This window comes from Neovison vison, chromosome 2 (genome assembly GCF_020171115.1).
Source record: "Neovison vison isolate M4711 chromosome 2, ASM_NN_V1, whole genome shotgun sequence".
NCBI classification, from domain to species: Eukaryota; Metazoa; Chordata; class Mammalia; order Carnivora; family Mustelidae; genus Neogale; species Neogale vison.
Window position 1 is genome coordinate 99,153,805 of NC_058092.1, and position 26,750 is coordinate 99,180,554.

Consider the following 26,750-nt stretch of genomic DNA (forward strand, 5'->3'; position numbering starts at 1 on the left):
ATGGGATCAATTCCTTGAGTTCTCTTTTTGCTGCTTTATTATTGGCATGTAGAAATTCAACATATTTCTGTACATTGATTTTGTATCTGATTTTACTGAATTCATGTATCAATTCCAGCAATTTTTTGGTGGAGTCTTTTGGGTTTTCTACACAGAATATCATGTCCTCTGTGAATAGTGTAAGCGTGACTTCCGATTTGGATGCCTTTTATTTCATTTTGTTGTCTCATTACTGTGGCCTTCTAGTACCATGTTAAATAACAGTGGTGAGAGTAGACTTCCTTTCTGTTCCTGACTGTAGAGGAAGTGCTCTATGTTTTTCCCCATTGAGGATTATATTAGCTGTAGTTTTTCATATATAGCCTTTATGATGTTGAGGTATATTCCCTCTGCTCCTACTTTTTTGAGGGTTTTTTTTTTTATCAGGAATGGATGCTGTACTTTGTCAAATGCTTTTTCCACGTCTATTGAGAGGATCCTATGATTCTTACCCTTTCTTTTATTAATGTGGTATATCATATTGATTTGCAAATATGGAACCACCCTTGCAGCCCAGAAGTAAATCCCATTTCATCATGGTGAATGATTATTTTAATATACTGTTGGATTTGATTTGATACTATCTTGTTGAGAATTTTTGCATCCATGTTCGTCCATATTGGCATGTAATTTTTTAGTGGAGTTTTTGTCTGGTTTTGGAATCAAGGTAATGCTGACCTCATAGAATGAGTTTGGAAGTTTTCCTTCCTTTTTAATTTTTTGAGACAGTTTGAGAAGACTAGGTATTAACTTTTCTTTAAATGTTTGGTAGAATTTCCCTAGGAAGCCATCTAGCCTTGGATGTTTCGTGTTTGGGGAGATTTTTTGATTACTGATGCAGTTTCTTGGCTAGTTATCAGTTTGTTCAAATTTTCTAGTTATTCCTATTTCAGGTTTGGTAGTTTATATATTTCTAGGAATTTATCCACTTTTTTCCAGATTGCCCAATCTGTTGGCATACAATTTTTCAAAATATTCTCTTATAATTGTATTTCTGTGGTGCTGGTTTTGATCTCCCCTCTTTCATTGGTGATTTTATTTATTTGGGTCCTTTCTCTTTTCTTTTTGCTAGATCTGGGTAGGGGTTTATTAATTTTATGAATTCTTTCATGCAGCCAGCACCTAGTTTCATTAATCTGTTCTACTGGGTTTTTGTTGTTGTTCTTTCTGTATCATTTATTTCAACTCTGATCTTTATTATTTCCCTTCTTCTGCTGGTTGTGGGCTTCATTTGTTCATTTGTTGTCCTTTTTTTTTTTTTTTTTTTTTTAGCTCCTTGAGATGTAAGGTTAGGCTGTTTTGAGATTTTCTTGCTTCTTGAGGTGAGACTGTATTGCTATATACTTCTATCTTAAGACGACTCTGCTGCATCCCAAAGGATTTGGACTATTGTGTTTTCATTTTTATTTGTTTCCATGTATTTTTTTTTATTTCTTCCGTAATTTCTTGGTTAACCCATTCCTTCTTTAGTAGGTTGTTTTTCAACCTCCATGTATTTGTGGTCTTTCCAAACATTTTCTTTTTCTTTCTTTTTTTTTTTTTAAGATTTTATTTATTTATTTGTCAGACAGAGATCAGAGGCAGACAGAGAGGCAGGCAGAGAGAGGAGGAAGCCGGCTCCCTGTTGAGCAGAGACCCCGATGTGGGACTCGATCCCAGGACTCTGGGATCATGACCTGAGCCGAAGGCAGAGGCTTTAACCCACTGAACCACCCAGGTGCCCCATTCCAAACTTCTTCTTGTGGTTGACTTCAAGTTTCATGGAACTGTAATCAGAAAATATGCATAGTATGACCTCAGTCTTTCTTTCTTGTTTAGGGCTGATTTGTGACCCAGTATGTGATCTGTTCTGGAGAATATCCCATGTGCACTCAAAAAGAATGTGTATTCTGCCACTTTAGGATCAAATCCTCTCTTTATATATTGGTTTAGTCCATCTAATTCAATATGTCATTCAAAACCATTGTTTCCTTGTTGATTTTCTGCTTAGATGATCTGTCCATTGCTATAGGTTAAAGTCCCCTACTATTATTGCATTATTATCAATGTTTATGTTTGTTATTAATTGATTTATATATTTGGGTCCTCCCAATTTGGGGACATAAATATTTACAGTTGTTAAATTTTGGGGCACATGGCTCAGATGGTTAAGCCTCTGCCTTTGGCTCAGGTCATGATCTTGGGGTCCTAGGATCAAGCCTCACATCAGGCTCGCTGCTCAGTGGGGAGCCTGCTTCCTCCTCTCTCTCTGGCTCCCTCTCTGCCTATTTGTGATCTCTCTCTCTCTCTGTCAAATAAATAAATAAACTCTTTAAGAAAACCAAAATAAAAATATTTTAAAATATTATTAAATTTTTTGTTGGATTGTCCCTTTTTTATGATATAGTGGCACTCTTCATCTTTTGTTACAGTCTTTGGTTTAAAATCTACTTTGGTACAAGTATAACTATTTTGGCTTTCTTTTGACCTTTATTAACATGATAAATGGTTCTCCATCTGCTTGCTTTCCATATGCAGTGTCTTTAGGTCTAAAATGAGTCTCTTGTAGGCAGCATGTAGATGAACTTTTTTGTTGTTGTTTTTAAAATCCATTCTGTTTTTAAAATCCATTCTGATATCCTGTGTCTTTTGATTGGAGCCTTTAGTCCCTTTACATTCAGGGTGATTACTGATAGATATGAATTTAGTGCCATTGTATTACTTGTTAAGTCATTGTTTCTGGAGATTTTCTTTATTCCATATTTTTTAAGATTGTATTTATTTTGAGAGAGAGAGAGGGAGAGATTGTCCGGTGAGAGGGGCAGAGAGAGAGGGAGAGAGACCATCTCAAGCAGACTTCATGCTAAGTATGGACCATGATGCAGGGTTTGATCCCACAACCATGAGATCTAAGCCAAAATCAAAATCTTATCCAACAGTCAACTGACTGAGCCACCTAGGCATTCCTTCTCTGTTCCTTTCTAGTCTTTGTTACTTTTAGTCTTTCTTTCCCACTCAGGAGTCCCCTTTAATATTTCTTGCAGGGCTGGTTTAGGGGTCATGAACTCTATAGGTTTTGGGTGGGAAACTATGTCTCCTTCTATTCTCAATGACAGCCTTGCTAGATAGAGTACTCTTGGCTGCATATTTTTCCCATTGAGCAGATTGACTATATCATGCCATTCTCTTCTGACCTGCTAGGTTTCTGTGGACAGATCTGTAAACCTGATATGTCTTCCCTTGTGAGTTAAGGACTTTTTTCCCCTTGCTGCTTTCCTTTTCTGTTTATTCTGTGAAGTTGACTGTAATATGTCTTGGTGATGGCCAGCTTTTGTTTGAAATTAATGGGACCTCTCTGTGCTTCTTGGATTTTGATGTTTGTTTCCTTCCCCAGATTAGGGAAGTTTTCAGTTATGATTTACTGAAATGAACTTTATGCTCCATTTTCTATATCTTTTTCTTCTTCAGATTTGGGAAGTTCTTAGCCATCATTTCTTTAGATCACTTTTTTGCCCCCCTCTTCCATCTTAGTTCCTCTGGGGTTCTAAAGTGTGTAAATTGTTTCATTCAGTGGTATCTCACAATTTATGTAGTCTTCCCTCACCATTTTTCATTCTTTTATCTTTGTTGTCCCAATTAGATAATTTCTATGAACTTGACAATAAGTCATTTCATTTTTCAGCTTGATAAAGTCTCATTTTAATGCTCTCCATTGCATTTTTCATTATTCATTCTACTTTTCATCTCTAGAATTTGTCTAGTTCTTTTTAATGATTTTTGTCTCTGTTAAAGTTCTTTTGTTCATTTATGTTTTCTTGATTTTATTAAATTGTCTTTCTGTGTTTTTTTTTTGTTTGTTTTGTTTTTTGTTTTTTTGTTTTTTTTTGGCTGGAGTCATGTTTATTGGGAGACAAGTGGGTGTCACAACCACTAAGTATGTCCGTTGTGGATGGGGGCACAGGGCGTGGTTCCCAATACCCACCCCCCAGGGACTCATTCCTGGATATAGAGGTTGCTGGGTGCAGTGGAGTCATCTGCTGGGCATGTCTCTACCACCACAGGCCTCAGGCAGCCAAGCAGATGGAAGGTGAGAGTGGGGTCTCTCAGCTCCTACAACAGCTGGTCTGAGCCTGGAGCCCACACCTGCACTCCATGTTTCCAAAAGGTCTGGAGGCGACCCCCGACCATAGCCACGGCTTCCACCGCCTCGGTCATGGGGATCTCTGGAGTTCGAAGCCCCTAGACTGGGGTCACCAACTTCAGAGACCCATCCATCAACACCATCACCTTGTCCTCCTCTACCTGGGTCACCTGTACCAGTCCCCTGTGCTCTGTTTGACAGGAGAAGTTCAAAAAGCCCATTCCTCTGGGTTCTGCCTTCCTCTGCTAGGCACCCCCTCCATTCCCAAGCCCCAGGCTAACTCCCGCCCATCACGAGGCCGGGCTGGTCCTCACGCTCACCAGCTGTACATTACATAGACCGTCTTTCTGTATTTTATTATAGCTCATTGAACTTCCTTAAAACAACTATTTTGAATTCTTTATCAGGCAAAGTGCAGATTTCCATTTCTTTGGAGTTGGTTACTGAAAATTATTGTATTTCTCTGTGGTGTCATGTTGCTTTGATTTTTCATGTCTGGCATCACTGTCTTCACATTTGAAGGATGGTAATCTCTTCCAGTTTTTAATTGGTTACCTTCAGGAGAGAAGTATCTTCTGTCAACTCTGCTAGGGATTCTGAGGTTTTCTTGGATCTTTTCTATATCTATATATATTTATTTATGTCTATGTCTATTTCTGTATCTCTGTCTGCCTGCTCTACATTTCTTGTTTGCTCTTTAAGAGGAATTCTTAAGACCGTATGCTTTCTCTTGATGCTGCAGGTGGTGCTGGCAGCCTCCTCTTTGTTCTCCCTCGGTCTTTGTTGAATGATCAGGTTTGTATACTTTATATCAGTTCTGAAGCATTGGGCCAGCTTTCTTCACATGTTCACTAACCATATTCAAAGGCTTATGCTTGCCACCTTAAGGGCATGTGCAGGTTGGCAATGGGGTATTACGTGTGTGGGTGAGATGCTTGAAGCATTGAGGGAGTGCTCTTGGGCCAGTTGATCTGCAGGCAAGGTATCCCCAGAAGCTCTTGGGCAGTCTTCCCATGGAGTCCATGAAGTGATGAGGATATGTGTACCTTAAATACATTCTGAGCTTTTGTTGCTGTATTCCCAACCCCTTCTCACCTCTCAGTCATGTAATTCACTCTAGTATTCTGGATGGAGTGGGAAAGAAATGGGCCTCTTTGGCAGCATCCTGCACAACTGGGGAAGCTGGGGATCTCTCTTTTGCTCTCACTTTTTCCCAAAGGAAAAATTGCTAGCTGAGAGATCTTTCTTGGCACCGAACTTAGGAGAGGGGGTGACAAGGGTAAAGTGAAACAGTTCCTGTTATCCTCTACAGTGTGTTCAATCTATGATTTTTTTGTTCCAGTGGTGTGCTAGAACTTCCATAAAGGTATTCTCATTTGAGGATGATGGTCAAAATCTGTTTTCTTGGTAGGGAGGATGGTAGAAAACTCCTTCCATTTTGCTGACATCACTTTTCCCTTTTCCTAATGAAAGCATTTAGTACTATAAAATTTTCTCTCAGTACTGCTTTAGCTACATCCCACATGTTTTGATATATTTTCATTCAGTTCTATAAAATTTTAAATTTCTTTGTGACTTCTTTGACCCATAGATTATTTAGAAATATGTTTTTAAATTTTCACATATTCTAAGATTTTCCTGTAGTCTTTTTGTTACTGATTTTTAGTTTGATTCCATTATGATCAGAGAACACAATGTGTATGATTTTTGTATTAGTCTGCTTGGGTTACTATAACAAAAATACTATAGATTCAATAGGTTAAACAAATATTTATTTTTCACACTTCTGGAGGCTGGAAATCTGAGATCAGGATGCCATCATGGTCATGTTCTGGTCAGAGTTCATTTCCTGACTTCTAGACAGCTGCCTTTTGGCTGTGACCTCACATGGCTGAGAGAGAGAGAGCTCTAGTTTCTTCCTCTCCTCACAGGGACACTAATTCCATTGTGGGGACTCCACCTCCCTGACCTCATCCAAAACCAGTTACTTCCTAAAGACCCCATCTCCAAACACCATATCATAATAGAAATTAAGGCCCCAGTGTATGAATTTTGGGGGAACAGAAACGGTCCGTCCATTCTTTTAAATTTGTTGAGATTTGCTTTATGGCCTAGCATATTATCTGTCTTGGTGGATGATCCATGAGTGCTTGAAACAATTTTATATTCTACTATAAATAGAATAGTATTTGTTGGTGTGTTCTATAAATGTCAGTTACAACCACTTAGTTGGTTGTATTGTTTAGATTATATATACTTTATTTTTTTTACTTTTGTAAAAATTTTTTTTCAATTTATAAAAACATTATTCATTATTTTTTCACCACACCCAGTGCTCCATGCAAGCCGTGCCCTCTATAATACCCACCACCTGGTACCCCAACCTCCCACCTCCCCGCCACTTCAAACCCCTCAGACTGTTTTTCAGAGTCCATAGTCTCTCATGGTTCACCTCCCCTTCCAATTTACCCAAATTCCCTACTCCTCTCTAACGCCCCTTGTCCTCCATGCTATTTGTTATGCTCCACAAATAAGTGAAACCATATGATAATTGACTCTCTCTGCTTGACTTATTTCACTCAGCACAATCTCTTCCAGTCCCGTCCATGTTGCTACAAAAGTTGGGTATTCATCCTTTCTGATGGAGGCATAATACTCCATAGTGTATATGGACCATATCTTCCTTATCCATTCATCCGTTGAAGGGCATCTTGGTATCTTTTCATGTGGTATTGCCCACTTGTATATCTTTTTTGGAGAAATGTATATCCAGATGCTTTTTGCCCATTTAAAAATTAGGTTGGTTTTTTTTTTTTTGAGTTTTAAGAATTCTTTATATATTCTTGATCAGTCCCTTATCTAAGATTTGCAAATGTTTTCTTTCATTCTATGGATTGTCTTTTTATTTCTTGATGGTATTATTTGTAGCAGAGACTTTTTAATCTTGATGAAACTCAGTTTACCTAGATCCCCTCTATCAAGTTGGGAAAGTTCTTCTCAATTCCTAATTTGTTGAGTGTTTATATTATAAAAGGGTGTTGAAATTTGCAAAATGCTTTTTCTGTGTATATTGAGGTGATTGTGTGTGGTTTTATTTTTGTATTAATAAACAATATTACATTAGATGATTTTCAGATGTTAAACCAATCTTACATTCTTGGGAAAATCTTACTTGGTTATGATATATAATAATTATATTTTGCTAGATTCAGTTTGCTAGTATTTTTTTGAGGATTTTTTTGCATCTGTATTCATAGAGATATTGGTCTGTAGTTTTCTTGTGATATATTTATCCTCAGGCTTTGGGTCTTTTCACCAATTCAATGTGAAGCCTTAAACCCATATATTTAGGGGCGCCTGGGTGGCTCAGTGGGTTAAAGCCTCTGCCTTCGGCTCAGGTCATGATCCCAGGGTCCTGGGATTGGGCCCCGTGTCGGGCTCTCTGCACTGTGGGGAGCCTGCTTCCTCCTCTCTCTCTTTGCCTGCCTTTCTGCCAACTTGTGATCTCTGTCTGTCAAATAAATAAATAAAATCTTTAAAAAAAACCCCATGTATTTATCTGAGAGGATAAGTTGGGTTATTCTTTTTCTTAAAATTGAAGTATAGTTGACATGCAATGTTACATTAGTTTCAGGTGTATAGCATAGAAATTCAGACAACTGTTTATGTTATGCTTACCCTAAGTGTAGCTACCATCTGTCATCATAAAATGCTATTATAGTATTACTGACTGTATTTTCTATTCTTTACCTTTCACCCCGTGACTTATTCATTCCATAACTGGAAGCCTGTATCTCCTATTTTCCATCACCAATTTTGCCAGCCCCCCACCCATCTCCCCTCGGGTAACCATCAATTTGTTCTCTGTATTTATGGGTCTGTTTCTGCTTTGTTTGTTCATTTGTTTTTTTAGATTCCACATATAAGTGAAATCATATGGCATGTGTCTTTCTCTTTCTGAGTTATTTCATTTAGGATAATATTCTCTAGGTCTGTTCATGGTGTTGCAAATGGCAAGATCTCTTTTTCATGGCTGAGTAATATCCTAGTGCATGTGTGTGTGTCTGTATATGTATATATGTGTGCTGTTACTTGCTTTTTGCTATTTTACCAATATCTCTTCAAGCTATATTTCCTTACCCAATTTTATGAGGAAAAAGATAAAACTATTATGATTTGGTATATTCTAATTACAGGGTGATAAGAGGGTACAAAGGAAAAGGACAAAATTCTTATGTGTGGTTTTTGATGTTGTTGTTTTCAGTGAATCTCTTTTTGTGTTTTCTGCTCCTTCAGGGGAATCTTTTCTTTCTTGTTTTTTTTTTTTTAATTTGTTTGATTGTTTGTTTTTTGAAACTCGTTTTTGACTTTGTTGTTAATATTTTCTATATATTGGCAAGGATAATTAGTTCTTTATGGGCCTCACTGTATGCTTTCTTTGTCCAGACTAGAGACCAAAATGAAAAAATTTAGTCATTTTTTCTGAAACTTTCACTCTCTATCCATTTTCTAGGCCTCTTTTTTTAATAGACTGCCCACTTACCCCTCAGATACTTTTCATCATTTCAGGTATATTATTGACAGTTATTCTCATTGTTTTAAGTGTCTACTTTCACCAATATTGTGCAAGTGGTGATTATAGTTAAGAACTATATTGACTAGAGTCAAATCAGCACAAGTACACTCTGTGGCTCTCATGCTGAGCCTTACTAGAATCACAAATTATGGCATAAGATTATATGTTTTTGTTGTTGAATTGTTTTTGAAGTTCTTAGTTACTTCCTTCCCTTGTTGGCCATTTGTATATCTTGTTAGGAGAATTGTCTATTCAAATCTTTTTCCCATTTTTTAGTTGTTGTTCTTGTTGCTGACTTATAGGAATTCCTTATGGGTATTAACCCCTTATTGATATGACATGTAATTGGATCATGTTTTTGTTATCTTTATGTTATATAGTAATATTTATTGTATTTTTCTCTTAAGTGTATATGTATGTCTGGTTGATTTAAAAGGTGTATATAGTACTTTGAATTATTTTACTGGTTACCTTTATGTTTTTAAACAATGTATCTAATGCTTTCTCGTACTGCCTCTTCCTCCACATATACAATTTTGATATTTATTTTGTTCTCTAACCATAATTCTGTTTAATTTGAATTTTATATTTAACATATATTTTATACAGATATATCTTTTATATGAAACTTTTTTCTTAGTTCTCAATTTTGATCATTGTCAATACACAGTCCCTATTTTGACCTATTATGTTACTTGCCCATTTGTATGACAAAACTGGATAACAGTCAATTTAATTTTCCAATTAAGTTGGCTTTGTGGGACTGTGATAAATCACCTTCTCTACATCTTTCATGGTTTGGTGGGCCTAAATCTCGGCCTAGGTGTGAGATGTGATAGTAGAAAGGATACCTTATGTATTTGTGATATTATTGAAAAATCCTTCTACAACATTTACCAGGATTTCTTTTAATTTGGATGTTTCTAGGTTTATAAATTTATTCAAGAATGAAATTTGGGTACAGGGCCATCATTCTCTATTCCTGTGGCTGAAATCAGTTGTCTGTGAGACTATATTATAGACATATTTGAGTTATTCAATTTAAATAGGGTCCATAAAGGGGAGGTGAACCATGAGAGACTATGGACTCTGAAAAACAGTCTGAGGGGTTTGAAGTGGCGGGGGGGTGGGAGGTTGGGGTACCAGGTGGTGGGTATTATAGAGGGCATGGCTTGCATGGAGCACTGGGTGTGGTGAAAAAATAATGAATACTGTTTCTCTGAAAATAAATAAATTGGAAAAAAAATATGACATGGGATAGTAACAAACTCTAAAAAAAAATTGTTTTGGTAATGGTAAGATATGTGGGAGCTTTTGGGGGACTTATTGATTAAGTCTGTATCTATGGTAGTAAACTTCACAAGTATTTCTACAAAATCAAAAAAATAAAAATAAAAAAAAAATAAATAGGGTCCATAAGTGGACTGCCTATCTCTTTGGTCTTAGGGAACTCATAATTAATTAACCATTACCAAAGATGCATGTTTGTGCATGAGCTAATATAATTTACATGTTGGAAACACATGTTGTACTAGAACAGACTGTAAGTAAGATCTCCAGACCAGCAAAAGTTTCCAGAATTTTATAAAGACAGTGCAGTCACGGGAGGTGCTTTCTCCCTTCTGTCTTCTGAAAGCTTCATAGAAATCCTCTGAGAGGCAGTGCAGTTTTGCTAGTATTGAGGATATAATTTATCCCAGAAGAGAGCTTTCTAGCCCTTTATTGTAGACCCCAATATCCAAGACTATTAGTCTTTGATAGGATACAGAATAAGAATAGTGACTACTGTTACATTAGCTTACTATAAACTTCATGGTGAAGTGAGTTCTCTGGTTAGGAGCAACACTGCGACAGATAGCATGGTGTGCACAAAGCATTCAGGAAGATTGATATTGGCATAGGCATCATAGACAGGAAGGCAAGTCTGTTTAAAGTTCTGTGTATTGGAACTTCCCCTTCTCTGAGTCCTTTAAGGCTTCTAGGGGCCCTAACAATTCTGTTCTCTAGGTGACTCTCATATTAAAGGCAAAGTACATATTCTTTTCTACAGGCCAGAGTTAATTTTTATTTTTTCTCTACTAAAGATATATATGCCCTCATCTCTAGCAAAAGTGATGTTTTCTTTCCTAAGTATTTTGTACTTATTGTACTTTCTTTCCCCCATCCTTATTTATTTCATGTTAAAAGTTCATTATTCAAAGTCCAACTGAAATGTACCTTTTCTCAATGCACAGAAAAATTAATATCTGCCTCTAAAAGCCCATAATATTCTGGATCTCTTTATGGTTCTTCACAGTTAATTACTTGTGTGTATTCCTTAGCTTATAATCTGATCCATCTACTTCATTTTACAAATTAGAAAGTTGATTCAGAGTTTTAAAAGACTTACCCAAGATTCCACAGATATATGCTGGTCAGATCAGCATTTTATTTTATTTTTTTAAAGATTTTATTTATTTATTCAACAGAGATCACAAGCAGGCAGAGAGGCAGGCAGAGAAAGAGAGGAGGAAGCAGGCTCCCCGCTGAGCAGAAACCCAATGTGGGGCTCCATCCCAGGACCCTAAGATCATGACCCGAGCTGAAGGCAGAGGCCTTAACCCCCTGAGCCACCCAGGCGCCCCCAGATCAAAATTTTTAAAAAAGATAATCAAAACTAAAGAACAAGCTCTGTAGAAAGAAACTAATTTGTTTTTCTTTTTTTTCTTTTCATTTTTTATAAGATTTAGAGTTTAGTATTCTTTGTTAATACTTTTTAGAAGTATTTTGATAATAGCATTAATTTTTGATAATAGCAGTAACTACATTGTGTGCATTCATTTTTAATAGGAAAAACTCAAAAGAGAGGCAAAAGAAAACATTGTTACTCCTGAAAAAAAAGATAAGGTAAGAGATTTATATAATTCTCCTGGTTTTTCTTTATAACCAAACTTGTTTTCTGACATCTACCTGGAAAATTTTTTGGTTCATAAATAAGTAAGGAGCATCTGATATTCATTTCCAAATATAGAATGTGTTCATATTATGAAAATAGATATCCCATATTCTTATGGTATTGTTTTGAGTCATGTATAATTCCAACAAAATATGCCCATTATTTATTTGTTTTCAAGTAGATTAGTAAATGACATATTTTATCTGAGGTTATGGATATATAAATTAATGAGGGAACAATAAAAGAAATAATAAATTTAAATAGGCTTCTATTTTCTATACTTTATTCCGACAGTATTGAAATAATATCATAAGCCTTATATGTCATAATTATTAGGTTTATCAAATGTTTCTGATTTGGGAAATTTACTTCTTTTTTTTTTTTAAGATTTATTTATTTATTTGACAGAGAGATCACAAGTAGGCAGAGAGACAGACAGAGGGCGGGGTGGGGGTGGGGAAGCAGGCTCCCACTGAGCAGAGAGCCTGATGTGTGAGACTCGATCCCAGGACCTGGCATGACCTGAGCTGAAGGCAGAGGCTTAACCCACTGAGCCACCTAGGTGCCTGGGCAAGTTACTTCTTTATGCCTTAGCTTGCTCATCTGTAAAGGGGTAATGAATAGTATCTGTTTTTTAAAGTTGTTAAAAGGATTAAATGAACTAATATTTGTAAGGCATTTATATATAAATAGTGCTTGGCACATAGGAAATGCCATGTAACTTTTTAAAAAATACAATGATGCGCACTAAATAATGTATAGAATTTTTGAATCATTATATTGTACACCTGAAACAAATATAATACTATATGTCAACTTTACCTCAATTAAAAAAAATAAAAGTACAACAGAAAATCATGAATATTATGTATACAGTCTTACCTTGATCTTGTGGGTTCAGTTTCAGACCAATGCAACAAAGTGAATATCACAATAAAGCAAGCCAAATTAATTTTTGGTTTCTCAGTGCATATAAAAGTTATATGTATACTGTATTGTAGTTGTTGAGTGTGCAATAGCATTATGTCTAAAAAATAATGTTCATACCTTAATTTAAAAATACTATATTTTTTTAAAAATTTTATTTTTTCAGTGTTCTAAGATTCATTTTTTATGCACCACACCCAGTGCTCCATGCCCTCCTTAATACCCACCACCAGGCTTTCCCAACCCACCCATTCCACTCCCCTCCAAAACCTTCAGTTTATTTCTCAGAGTCCACAGTCTCTCATGGTTTGTCTCCTCCTCCAATTTCCCCCAACTCACTTCTCCTCTCCTTCACCCAATGTCCTCTGTGTTATTCCTTATGCTCCACAAGTAAGTGAAACCATATGATAATTGACTCTCTCTGCTTGATTTATTTCACCCAGCATAATCTCTTCCAGTCCCATCCATGTTGACGCAAAAGTTGGGTACTCATCCTTTCTGAGGGAGGCATGATACTCCATAGTATACACCATATCTTCTTTGTCATCCTTCTGTTGAAGGGCATCTTGGTTCTTTCTACAGTTTGGCGACTGTGGCCATTGCTGCTGTGAACATTGGGGTACAGATGGCCCTTTTTTTCACTATGCCTGTATGTTTGGTGTAAATACCCAGTAGTGAAATTGCAGGATCATAGGGTAGCTCTATTTTTAATTTTTTGAGGAATCTCCACACTGTTTTCCAAAGTGGCTGTATCAACTTGCATTCCCACCAACAGTGTAAGAGGGTTCCCCTTTCTCCACAACCTCTCCAACATTTGTTGTTTGCTGTCTTGTCAGTTTTTGCTGTTCTGACTCATGTAAGGTGGTACCTCAATGTGGTTTTGATTTGAATTTCTCTGATGGCTAATGATGATGAACATTTTTTCATGTGTCTGCTAGCCATTTGTATGTCTTCTGGAGAAGTGTCTGTTCATGTCTTCTGCCCATTTTTTGGATGTGATTTTCTGTTTTTTGATTGAGGAGTTCTTTATAGATCTTGGATATGAGCCCTTTGTCTGTAGTGTTGTTTGAAAATATCTTCTCCCATTCCGTGGGTTGCCTCTTTGTTTTGTTGACTGTTTCCTTTGCTGTGCAGAAGCTTTTGATCTTGATGAAGTCCCAAAAGTTCATTTTCACTTTTGTTTCCTTTGCCTTTGGAGACATGTCTTGAAAGAAGTTGCTGTGGCCGATGTTGGAGGTTATTGCCTATGTTCTCCTCTAGGCTTTTGATAGATTCCTGCCTCACAGTGAGATCTTTTATTCATTTCGAGTTTATCTTTGTGTATGGTTTAAGAGAATGGTAGAGTTTCATTCTTCTATACATAGCTGTCCAATTTTCCCAGCACCATTTATTAAGAGACTGTCTCTTTTCCACGGTATATTTTTTCCTGCTTTGTCAAAGATTAGTTGACCATAGAGTTGTGGGCCCATATCTGGGCTCTCTATTCTGTTCCATTGGTCTATGTGTCTGTTTTTGTGCCAGTACCATACTGTCTTGGTGATCACAGCTTTGTAGTAAAGCTTAAAATCAGGCAACATTATGCCCCCAGTTTTGTTTTTCTTTTTCAGCATTTCATTAGCAATTCGGGGTCTCTTCTGGTTCCATGCAAACTTTAGGATTGTTTGTTCCAGCACTTTGAAAAATGCCGGTAGAGTTTTGATTGGGATGGCATTGAAAGTATAGATTGCTCTAGGCAGTATAAACATTTTAACAATCTTTATTCTTCCAATCCATGAGCATGGAATGCTTTTCCTTCTTTTTGTGTCTTCTTCAGTTTTTTTCATGAGTTTTCTGTAGTTCCTTGAGTATAGATCCTTTACCTCTTTGGTAAAGTTTATTTCCAGGTATCTTACGGTTCTTGGTGCTCTAGTAAATGGAATCGATTCTCTAATTTTCCTTTCTGTATTTTCATTGTTAGTGTATAAGAAAGCAACTGATATCTGTACACTGATTTTTTTTATCCTGCTGCATTACTGAATTGCTGTGTGAGTTCTAGTAGTTTAGAGGTGGAGTCTTTTGGGTTTTCCATATAAAGTATCATGTTGGCTAAACTGAACATAGTAAAAAAATGGAAAAAGGAATAAAATCTTAAAATAAAAATACTGTATTACTTAAAAATGCTGACCATCATGTGAGCTTTCTATAAGTTGAAATCTTTTTGTTGGTGGAGCATCTTGCCTTTGTATTAATAGCTATTGACTGATCAAGGGTGATGGTTACTGAAAGTTGGGATGACCTTGACAATTTTGTAAAATAAGACAACATGAAGTTTGCTTCATTGACTCTTCCTTTCAAGAAAGATTCCTCTGTAGCAGGGGTTGATTTTTGATAGCATTTTACCTACAGTAGAACTCCTTTCAAAATCAGAGTAAATCCTCTCAAATGCTGCTGTTGATTTATCAATTAAATTTATATAATATTCTAAATCCTCTGCTGCCATTTCAGCAATCTTCACAGCATCTTTACCAGGAGTAGGTTTCATTTCAAGAAACCACTTCTTTTTGCTGATCCCTAGGAAGCAACTCCTCACTTATTTTATCATGAGATTGCAGCCATTAAGTCACATCTTCAGGCTCCACTTTTAATTCCAGTTTTCTTGCTCTTCCCACCACATCTGCAGTTATTTCTGTCAGGAAGTCTTGAACCCCTTATATATAGTCATATATGAGGGCTGAAATCAGCTTCTGCCTAATTCCTGTTAGTATTGATATTTAACCTCTTCCTATGAATCACAAATATTCTTTTTTTTAAAAGATTTTATTTATTTTTTGAGAGAGAGACACAGTGAGAGAGGGAACACAAGCAGGGAGAGTGGGAGAGGGAGATGTAGGCTCCCTGCCAAGCAGGAGCCCGATGTGGGGCTTGATCCCAGGACCCTGGGATCATGACCAGCCGAAGGCAGATGCTTAACAACTGAGCCCCACAAATATTCTGTGCCTGAATCACAAATATTCTTAATGGCATCTAGATTGGTGACTCTATTCCAGAAGGTTTTCAATTTACTTTTCCCATATCCATCAATAGAATCACTATATATAGCAGCTATAGTCTTATAAAATGTATTTCTTAAATAATAAGACTTGAAAGTCAGAATGATTCCTTGATCCATGGGGTGCAGAATGATGTTGTGTTAGCAGGTATCAAAACGTTAATCTCGTATGTCTCCATCAGAACTATTGGGTAACCAGATGAGCAATATCTTGAAAGGAATCTTGTCTGAGCAGTAGGTCTTAATGGTAGGCTTAAAATATTTAGCTAAACCATACTGTAATCAGATATACTATCATCCAGGTTTTGTTTTTCTATTTACAGAGCATAGGCAAGTAGATTTAGCATAATTCTTAAAGGGCCCTAGGAATTTCACAATAATTAATGAGCATTGGCTTCAACTTAAGTCACCAACTGCATTAATCCCTAATAAGGGAGTGAGCCGGTCCTTTGAAACATTTTAGGCAAGCATTGACTTCTCTCTATATATGAAGGTCCTAGATGGCATCATCTTCCAATATATGGCTATTTTCCCTGGCTTGAAACTCTCTTGTTTAGTGTGGACACCTTCAGTACTTAATTAGCTAAATATTTTTTTTTAAAGATTTTATTTATTTATTTGACAGAGAGAGATCACAAGTAGGCAGAGAGGCAGGCAGAGAGAGAGAGGAGGAAGCAGGCTCCCTGCTGAGCAGAGAGCCCGATGCGGGACTCGATCCCAGGACCCTGAGATCATGACCTGAGCCGAAGGCAGCAGCTTAACCCACTGAGCCACCCAGGCGCCCTAATTACTAAATCTTCTGGATAACTTCAGTATCTTCTACATTAACACTTGCTGCTTTTAACTTGTACCTTTTTAAAAAAGATTTTTATTTATTTATTTGACAGAGAGATCACAAATAGGCAGAGAGGCAGGCAGAGAGAGAGGGGGAAGCAGGCTCCCTGCTGAGCAAAGAGCCCAATGTGGGGCTCGATCCCAGGACCCTGAGATCATGACCTGAGCCGAAAGCAGAGGCTTAACCCACTGAGCCACCCAGGCGCCCCTGCTTTGTGTTTTTTTTTTTTTTTGAAGACTTTATATATTTGAGAGAGAGAGAGTGAGTGAGTGAGAGAGCATGAGTCATAGGGGAGGGGGAGACAGAGGCAAAGGGAGAGGAAGAAGCAGACTCCCTTCTGAGCAGGGTGCCTGACTAGGGGCTGGATCCTGGGATCCTGGGATAATGTCTAACACCCAGGTACCCCTTATCTTGCACTTTTTTGTTACGGAGATGGATTCTTTCCTTAAATCTCATGAATGAACCTCTGCTAGTTTCACACTTTTCTTCTGTAGCTCCCTCACCTCTCTTCACCTTCATAGAATTGATGAGTTAGGGCCTTGCTCTGGATTAGGTTTTGGCTTAAGGTAGTATTTTGACTGGTTTGAGCTTTTATCCAGACCACTAAAACTTTCTCCATATACATAAAGGCTGTTTCACTTTCTTATCATTTGTGTGCTCACTGGAAGTATCACTTTTAGTATCCTTCAAGAACTTTTCCTTTGCATTCAGAACTTGGCTAAGTGGTTGGTACAAGAGGCTTAACTTTCGGTCTATCTCGGCTTTCAATATGACTTCCTTTCTCTAACCTCAGTCATTTCTAGCTTTTGATTTAAAGTGAGAGATGGGTGACTCTCTTTTTCACTTGGACACATAGAAGCCATTGTAGTTTTTGACTAGCCTAATTTCAGTTTTGTTTTGTTTCAGGGAATAGGGAGGCTCAAGGACAGGGAGAGAGATGGAGAATAGTAGGCCAGAGCAGCAGTCAGCACACACAGCTTTTAAGTTAAGTTTTCCGTCTTATATGGATGTGGTTCATGGTGTTCCCAAACAATTATAATAGTAACATTGAAGATCACCAAATCCCAGATTACTGTAACAAATAATGATAATGAAGAAATTTGAAATATTTAGAATACCAAGATGTGATACAGAGTGACACAAGTGACACTAAGTGAGCAAATGCTGTTGGAAAAATGGTGCTGATAGACTTTCCTGGGTCAGAGTTGGCCACAGACCTTCCATTTTGCAAAAAAAAGCACCAAAAGCACAGCATCTGTGAAGTGCAACAAAGTGAAGTGCAATGAAATGAGATCTGCTTGTATATGCATCACTGGAAATTTAACATTCAGAAAGAATGTGACTGGTAGGAAAGTACATGCATTTCCATGACTTACATGAAGAGGTTTATTTCAGCATTCTAGGATGGGGGTGCATTTTCTTTCAAGCTGCTATTCTATCAGTGAAGTGTTAAATTCTCAGATTTGGCCACAAGGTGGTGTAGTTGTCATTCTGAGTTCTTTCAGGAGGGAAAACTTTTTCCATGGAAACAGTTACATTTTGGAGATTCTGAGAATGACTGATGAATTCAGAGAGAGAGAAAAAAATTGTTTTCATCAAAACTGTGTTATCACCTACGACAGAAATATATAGGAATGAAGATACAGAAATACCACTGTGTGAAAAAATGCTACCAAAATTTCTATCTGCTGGAAAGAGGATTATGAAGTGAGATCACTAGAACTGGGCAGAAACCTACAAATATCTCATTTAGTCCCTTGATTATATAGACGGATAAATTTGAGCCTAGAGGTACTTAGAGATTACTTAATGTCTCCCAGCCAAGATAGTTTAAGATTCAGGAGAAAAGAGCATATTACCTGACTCCTGGTCTAATGGATGTGTGTGTGTGTGTGTGTGTGTGTGTACATGTATACACACACACACACACATATATATATATATATAAATACATATATATTTAACACACATATACATATATATGTATTTAACACACAATGTTACATAAGTTCATGTGTGCAACATAGTGATTCACCAATTTTGTACATTGTGCTGTGTTCGTCACAAGTACAGCTACCATCTGTCCTGTTACACTGCTATTAGAATATCATTGACTGTTTTCCTTATGCTGTGCCTTTTGTTCCCATGATTTATTCATTCCCTGACTGTATCTCTCACTTGCCTTTATCTGTTTTGTCCATCCTCCACATATCTGACAACCATCAGTTCTGTGCATTTATAGGTCTGATTCTGCTTTTTTGTTTATTCACTTACCATTTTTTTAATTCCATGTGAGTGAAATCATATGGTATTTGTCTTTCTCAATCTAATTTATTTCACTTAGTATAATACCTTTTAGGTCCATCCATGGTTATGGCACAATCTCAGCCTTTTTTATAGTTGTGTAATATTCTTCCATGTGTGTGTATACCCCATCTACCTTTATCTATTCACCCATCAGTCCAGTGTTTTTATAGCACATGTGGCCATATCTTAATACCACATCCTATATGCTCCTAACTTAAATTTACTGCAGATTTAACCACTGAACTTTTGAGAATAGCTCTGGGGTGTGTGTGTGTGTGTGTGTGTGTGCATGTACACACTCCATTTTTTCTTGTAATTGCTGTGATTGTATTCATGAAGATGGTGGTGATCAAAGAAAGTGATAAAATTAGAAAGCACCTAACACAATTCCACTAAAGCAGTTATTATGAACTTTCACTAGAAAGATAGTTCAGGTGCTAAAGGAGAGATACATATAAAGGTAGAGAGAAAGAAAATGGAAGAAATTAAGTTGAAATAACTTCTAAGTATTTAGAGTAAATTTGTAATTTATCTTCAGAATTGAAGAAAATAGTTATTTTTTTCCTCCTGGAATTTTTTTCTGGTTCTCTACTTTTGTGATTTTTCTTCCCTATATTCCTTTCTTTCTTTTCTTTTCTTTCTTTCTTTCTTTTTTTTTTGTGGGGAATAAGGCTCGTGGATAGGAAAGGCTGATATTTTTATAGATGAGAGAGATGAAATATGAAAGCATAAAAGAGAATGGATAGAAATGAGAATAAACTGCCCTGTGGCTTTTAGGCTATTGTAATGAACCACAAAGAAAGGCTCTTTGCCACCAGGAATAGAGATTTTTTTCTTCAGCAAATCCTCAACTTTTGGTCATTTAAAGAGTTGAGACATTTTATTTCTTTTCATAGCAGCTCTCTGAAGACAGGCAGATAGCATTTTCATCTTCAATGGGAAAATAAAGTGACAAAATAAGGATAATTTATTCAAAGTTATCTAATTAATAGTAATTTGAGGATAAATTCTAGTTTATTCCAGTGTTATTTCTACTAATTGCTGCACTTTAAAATGACATGTAGTGATGATTTTATTCCCTTTTGTTGTTCAATATAGAAAATACAGACACCTTTACTGGAAACACCTGAAACTCATTATTGGAAATGTGATTCTAAAACTGCTCCTTCACAAAATATATCTCGAAACTTCACATCAGCTGACCACGGCAAATCCAAAGATAAAAGAGACTGTTTGTGGACACCTGCCAAAAGTACTTTATCTACACCATTACCAAAGGTTGGTTGCTAAAATTTCTCAGAAAGTCATAGTTTTTTTAGTTAAAAAAGAAGTTTCTGGTATCATATATATCTGGTATCACACATTGAAATAAAAATAAATTCAATTTTTGTGATACCAGCATGAAATTGTTGTTTTTTAAAAATATCATTATCCACAACTTAATGATATTTGGGGCAGATTCCATAATTTTCTGTCATTCACCAGATGGCATTCCCTGATGTGGGTGATGTGATTCTGACTTAGCATTTTTCAGTATCACCCCAGTTATTTCCTTTTGCTGTATACTTTTACATCATCTTGTTGCCAGTCTTTTACTTAGCAGTCGGCCCTCAGTGTGTCAGGTGCCAACAGCAAGATGGCTCAGTTACTATCTTTCACATGTTCACTTAATCCATGGGGAATTCATTCAACCTTTCCATGCTAAATAGCAGTATAGAATGCTACATTTCTGACCCCACGTCCTACCATCTATCTCTCTCTAATTTCTTTTTACTCTAAACTATCCAGTCAGACACAAAGACGAAATCTTTTCCTAAGTTTATATCTAGCAAGGGAATGAGATGTCAATCCTTCTTGAAGGCACCCCTATTTTTTGTTAGACTACTGTTGAGTTGTCTGCTCACCTGCCTTAGAAATTGAAAGAAAAAATACTTCGACCTCTCTCTATGCTGAAATTTTATGCCTTCCCCTTCCAGTTTCCTTAAAATAACTGGGAAGAAAGGAGGTGTTTGGTGATTGTAGGGCCAGTTTAACCACTTTTTAATAAGCCCTAGAGAAGGATCTGGCTTTAATCATAGGTTGCTTTCTTTAGAATATGGGCTACTAGCATTTTTTTTCTGCAGCTTTGTGCCCCAGTTGACAATTCCAGAGCAAAAGGAAGAGTCTCTCTCACATCCTGCTACATATGCAATATTATCCCCACCGTGGAAGTTATGAAAATTAGTAAACTACATAGCTTAGAGAAGTTTTTACATAAAATTATTTTTTGTATTTATATTATTCGGAGTGTGAAGTGATCTTCATATAGAATGAACTTACTTAAAAAAAACTTTATATTGAAATATATGCAAGGAAAATGCACAGATATTAATTATGCAACTTGATGATTCTTTACACACTAAACATAACTTTATAACCAGCACTCAGATTAAAGCACAGAATCTTACTATCACCTCTGAGGATTTTCCTGCCCCCTTTTTAGTCACTGGCTTCTCCTCCAAGGCCATATATTGTCCCAACTCTAATATTAGCTGTACCTGGTTTTGTATTTTCTCTTTTCCCTGTTTTTGCATTTTTTATAAATAGAATCATTATTTTTATTTTGACTTTTCCCACTTAATATTATGTTTGTGGGACTCATCCATATTGTTGCTTGAAGTTTTAGATTTTCGGTTTATATTTCTATATGGTATTCCATTGTGTGATATACCACAGTTTATTTATCTATTGTATTATTAGTTGACTTTTGGGTGGTTTCCAGACTATGCTTTCATGCATAGTCTTGCTATAAAAATTCTGGTATTTGACCTGTATGCATTTTGGTTGAGTATGTCTTTGGGAATGAAATTGCTGGGTTATAGGTTTATGTATACTATGTTCCATCTTAATAGATACTGACTGAGTTTTTTTTTTTTACTGTGATACAAAACATGTGGGGTTCCCCCCCACCATACCAGTTCTCTGATTCTTCAGACGCCAGTTAGTTGTCCTACGGCTTGATTAAATTCTGACACTACCTGGAGTTAATGTAGACCCCACAGGTTAAGGGCTCACTCCCACAAGACTGCTTTCACTTCAGACACTAGTTACAATACTGGTTTGCCCCTTGTACTACTGAACAACTGGCTCTAAATTGGGGGTCCTCATAACCTCCCTCCTCATGTTTGCTAATTTGCTAGAATGATTCTTAGAACTTAGAAGATTCCTTTGCTTACTATTACCAGTTTTTATAAAGGGTACAACTCAAGAACAGCCAAAAGATTAATAGGACAAAGTGTGAGGGAAGGGGTACAGAACTTCCATGTCTTCTTCAAGAGTGCCACACTTCCATTACCTCTGTGTGTTTGCCAACATGGAAACTCTCAGAACCCCATCAGTTAGGGGTTTTTTATGGAGGTTTCATTACCTAGCATGACTGATTACATCATTGGTCATTGATGTTTAACTCACTCTCCATCCCCTCTCCTCTCCCAGGGTCCTTTACAAACTTCTAATCAAGCCTTGGTTTTTCTGGTTACTAGCCACCATCCTCAAGTTATCTAGGAGCCCCTTCCTGTCAGTTATTTCATTAGTGTTAACTTTGGTCCAGTTGAAAGGAGCTTATTTTGAATAATGAAAGACTCCTATCACATTACTGGGGACAAAGACTGAATATTGTACCAAAAGATCCTCTGATCACCCCAGTCACTCAGGAAATTACATGGGTTTTAAAAGTTCTGTGTCAGGAACTAGGGACAAAGACTAAATATATATTTCTTATTGTATCACACTGCCAATCATATTTTTCAAAAAAATCATTACATAAATTTATATCCTAGCTGGCAGTGAATGAAAAGTCTAGTTGCTCCACATCCTTGCCATTACATGGCATTTTATATCTTTTTGATTTTAGCCATTCTCATAGGTGTGGTGACCTTACTTTTTTAGAAAGAACATCTTTTTTACCATAATTTTAGATTTATAGAAAAGTCGCAAAGTTAGTACATAGAATTCATTTACGTCTATCACCCGGTTTTCTACATTGTTAACATCTTACATTACCATGTCCATTTGTCAAAACTAGGAAACATACATTGGTACATTACTGTTAACTTTAGATTTTATTTTATTTTGCCATTAATGTCAGCTTTTCAAAGCCCTTATGGATGTCTCATTTCCTACATGTTTGTTTGAAGTTCTTTTTTTTAGTTAATTATTTTTATTAACATATAATGTATTATTTGCCTCAGGGATACAGGTTTGTGAATTGTCAGGCTTACACACTTCACAGCACTCACCATAGCACATACCCTCCCCAATGTCCATAACCCAACCACCCTCTCCACACACACCCTCCCCGAAGCAACCCTCAGTTTGTTTTGTGAGATTTAGAGTCTCTTATGGTTTTTCTCCCTCCCGATCTCATCTTGTTTCATTAGTCTGTCATTTGCCCTGTCATTTGCCCAGCTCCATTGCCTCATGGAGCTGCAAAGTTAAAATGCTTGCTTGTGATTGTTTTGACAAATGCTATGCTGTACTTCATAAGAAGGAGAAAGTTTTTGTAATAATAAGCTCTAAGTCAGGTTAAATACAATCAGCCTTGTAAGTGAGGTCTTTCAGAGAACCACTAGACAAGTTAAAATGACAGCTTTGGGGGAATAAAGCTTTGGAAGAGCTCTCAGTTCTGTTCTGTGCTATCTAATGACTCTCAGACTAGATAAAGAGTGTGGGATATAGTTTTTTTAAGGGTAACATAGAGGGCGGGGGCTGGGATGAAGAAAAGTTAAAAAGCCATAAAGCTTGCTATTGTTACAGACGTTCAGCCATTAAAAAAAGATGAGCACTACAGTTTGTGGCAAGCTTTTGGTTAATTTCCGGAGTTCTCAAAAAGCTGACTTTGACCATTTTACAGTATTTTTATTGCTTCATGGAAGAGCAGATTTTTGGAATACCTTGCTTTGCCATTTTTGCTGATGTTACTGACTTAACTTTTTAAAGATACTTTAAAAAATTATAAAGCTTACAGGGTAATATGGAATACTAAACATTGACTAATGTGAATTACTTTATGAACAAAATATAAGCATACCTATTTTCTCATGAATCAATAAGTATTTCTTTAGAAAGAGCAAAGCTCATTCAGTTCTTTGGTCTTGTTTATTGGTAGAAAAATTAAAGTCCCTCTTTCCTTAAGATTGTTGACTGCTGATGCTAGAGAGTATCTCTCTCCCAACTCTCTCCTGCCATTATTTTCTTCAGTAAGTTGAAGGGAAGGGGGAAAAAAAAGTCTACTGTTATAAATTGTTTGAAGAGGGGCACCTGGGTGGCTCAGTGGGTTAAGCCTCTGCCTTCGGCTCAGGTCATGATCTCAGGGTCCTGGGATCGAGCCCCGCATCGGGCTCTCTGCTCAGCAGGGAGCCTGCTTCCTCCTCTCTCTCTGCCCACCTCTCTGCCTACTTGTGATCTCTATCTGTCAAATAAATAAATAAAATCTTAAAAAAATAAATTGTTTGAAGAAATTAGAAGTTTTCGTATCAAAAATATCTGAATGAAATTCTTATAAAAAATTTCTATGTACATCCCACTGATAATGGAGAGTTATTGATTACTAAAGATTCAACTTGAGTTACCAACAGTATAGGGTTTTTTGATAAGATAATACATTGTTTTCCTTTTTGGATAGGCATATACTGTGAAGACGCCAACGAAACTAAAAATTCAGCAAAGAGAAAACAAGAATGTACCCACGGAAGAAAGTAATAAAAAGAGAAAAATGGTCTTTGAGTTTGATATCAATTCGGATAGCTCAGAAACGACTGATCTCTTGGTAAAAATACTACAAATCAGTATTTATTGTTTATATTATCATTTTTATGCATTTTTGATGGGTATGTATAATATACACACATAGTATCTACTATTGCATTACTAAAATATAGAACTCTATAACACAGAACCCTATGCTTTTGCAGCATTTTGGAGAAACAGGGTTTAAATAATCTAACTTCAGAAACCATGGCATTTTCAAATACTTCATGTAACGTAGTTGGCACATGAGATAATTAAACCATTTTGTTTTCCAGTAGATTGTTATAAAGGAGTTTTTTTTTTTTTAACCACATACTCTTTTCTCTTTTCTTTCTTTCTTTTTCTTTTTTCTTTCCTTCTTTTTTTTTTTTTAAGAAAGGTTAGGTAAATCTTGCTATGGCCAAATTTTAGGGCCCCTCTTGATTTTGCATATTATACCTCTTCCTAATTCTATACCACTTACTGGTTGAAATCTGTATAAAGGTATTAGTTGACCAGTATAGCATTTTTATCATTCTTAAAGAGTTAATGTATTAAAGATGAGTTGTTTAAAGAAGATATTGCCCCTAGCAGTTTGTATTACTAGTTATTCCCTCCCGTGAGTGTATCCACACCTACCAGTATTTTCTTGTCATAATATTTATTGAGAATGAATTTAGATCACTTAATTTAAAAAGAAACCTCATCACACAAAATGAAGCAATATGCCAAAGATTCTTAATTACAAAATTCCAGTTAAAGGTGCTAGTTTGTTTCATTATTGCCACTTTTAACTTTTGAGATCCTTCAAGCTTTTGAAGCTGCTTTGGAACCCTCTATTTTCATTTGTTCTGTAATAATGAGTAGTTGAAGTCTTAAAACCCTAATTATTGAAGTTAACTTATAGAATCCTTAAGTGCCTCTTTGTTTTATAGATGATGATTAACATTTTAATGATAAAAACTGTGAACCAAGCACCATTGCAAAGATTATATAGGTATTTCTTAGAATAATCCCATATTAGAAGTATATACAGTGCTGTTATTTTCATTTTACAGATGAGAAAACTGAATCATATAGGTACCTTGCCCAAGATTACATAGCTAGTAAGGCATGTAGCCAAAATTTGAACACAGACAGTTTAGCTCCATAGCCTATGTAAGTTGTTATACATAATAACTGCCAGCTCAAACTGAAGTCCAGATACATAAAAATGTAAGGAGAATTAGTAGAAAGATTATGAGATCTGGAATTAGACAATCAGGGTTGGAACCCATACTGTTTTTCTAGCTGTGTGAATTTAAGCTAATTTCTTAACTGAGATTCAGAATGATTCATGATTTCATTTTTAAAAGGAGCATCACAGCTTTGTAACACAATAGGCATACTACAGTATTCTAGAAGTATGCACAGTTATTTATACTTGCCTAAAAATACATTTCATAGTCCAGTTTATTTGATTATAATTATCACTCGAAGTTACTGTTTTGCAATTTTCTTATTGTTGCATTTAAATTTTGGTGAACTCTCAAATAATTATAAAAAGTTAGATTTAAAAATGGATTGTCTGGAGTGACCTTACAGAAGGTGGTGAAGTAGGAAATACCACAAATTTCTCTACCTAGACAGTAATTGTACTTGCAGAAACTGTCCGAAGTAACTATTTTGGAACTCTGTAGACTATTTGAATGCTTGCAACTTCCAGGGTTGAAACTTGGTAAATTATAGTTAATTTTGGTCAATTTCATCCTTAAGAATGGTAGTGGCTACCTATCATCCAATCCATTGTCCTATGGCAGACAACAATGCTCATATCTTGCTGTAGCCAAGGTGAGCAATAAGGACTTTTTCTCTGAATATCAAGATTCAATTAGCAATAATCGCGCCTCGGATAAACCTCATTGGCTATGATACTGCCACTGCGCAAAGCTGAATGCAAGATTCAGTGTTCTGTATTATCATTGCTGCTTCTCATCACTGTGCAGGCACAGAAACTGGCTGCCATTCAATTCTCCTTGGCTGGAGGTGTCTTACAGAGGATTTAAATGAACTGTAATTCGTTTTCTTTTTCTTATTTTTTTCACTTTTATTCTTTGGAGGATCAGACATTTAAAAAATTAGGACATCAAGAGCAGTCACATTTCTGGGGTATTTAAAACCACTGCACATGCCCATGGAAAGACAGGCTCAAAAAAAAAAAAAAAGTGAAAAGATCCC

General features: G+C 36.3%; 1 protein-coding gene and 1 pseudogene across 2 annotated transcripts in view; one reads left to right on the top strand and one right to left on the bottom strand.

Annotated features, from left to right (window-relative positions):
• Window positions 1–26,750, top strand: part of SYCP1 (synaptonemal complex protein 1) — a 131,626-nt gene that overhangs the window by 100,105 nt on the left and 4,771 nt on the right. For both annotated transcript variants that reach the window (XM_044236488.1, XM_044236489.1), the window contains 3 exons: window positions 11,565–11,621; window positions 19,866–20,045; window positions 24,430–24,573. In XM_044236488.1, coding sequence (XP_044092423.1) covers window positions 11,565–11,621; window positions 19,866–20,045; window positions 24,430–24,573 — 381 coding nt within the window. The remainder of the gene's footprint in view (window positions 1–11,564; window positions 11,622–19,865; window positions 20,046–24,429; window positions 24,574–26,750) is intronic.
• On the bottom strand, window positions 26,316–26,464 carry LOC122901442 (annotated as a pseudogene).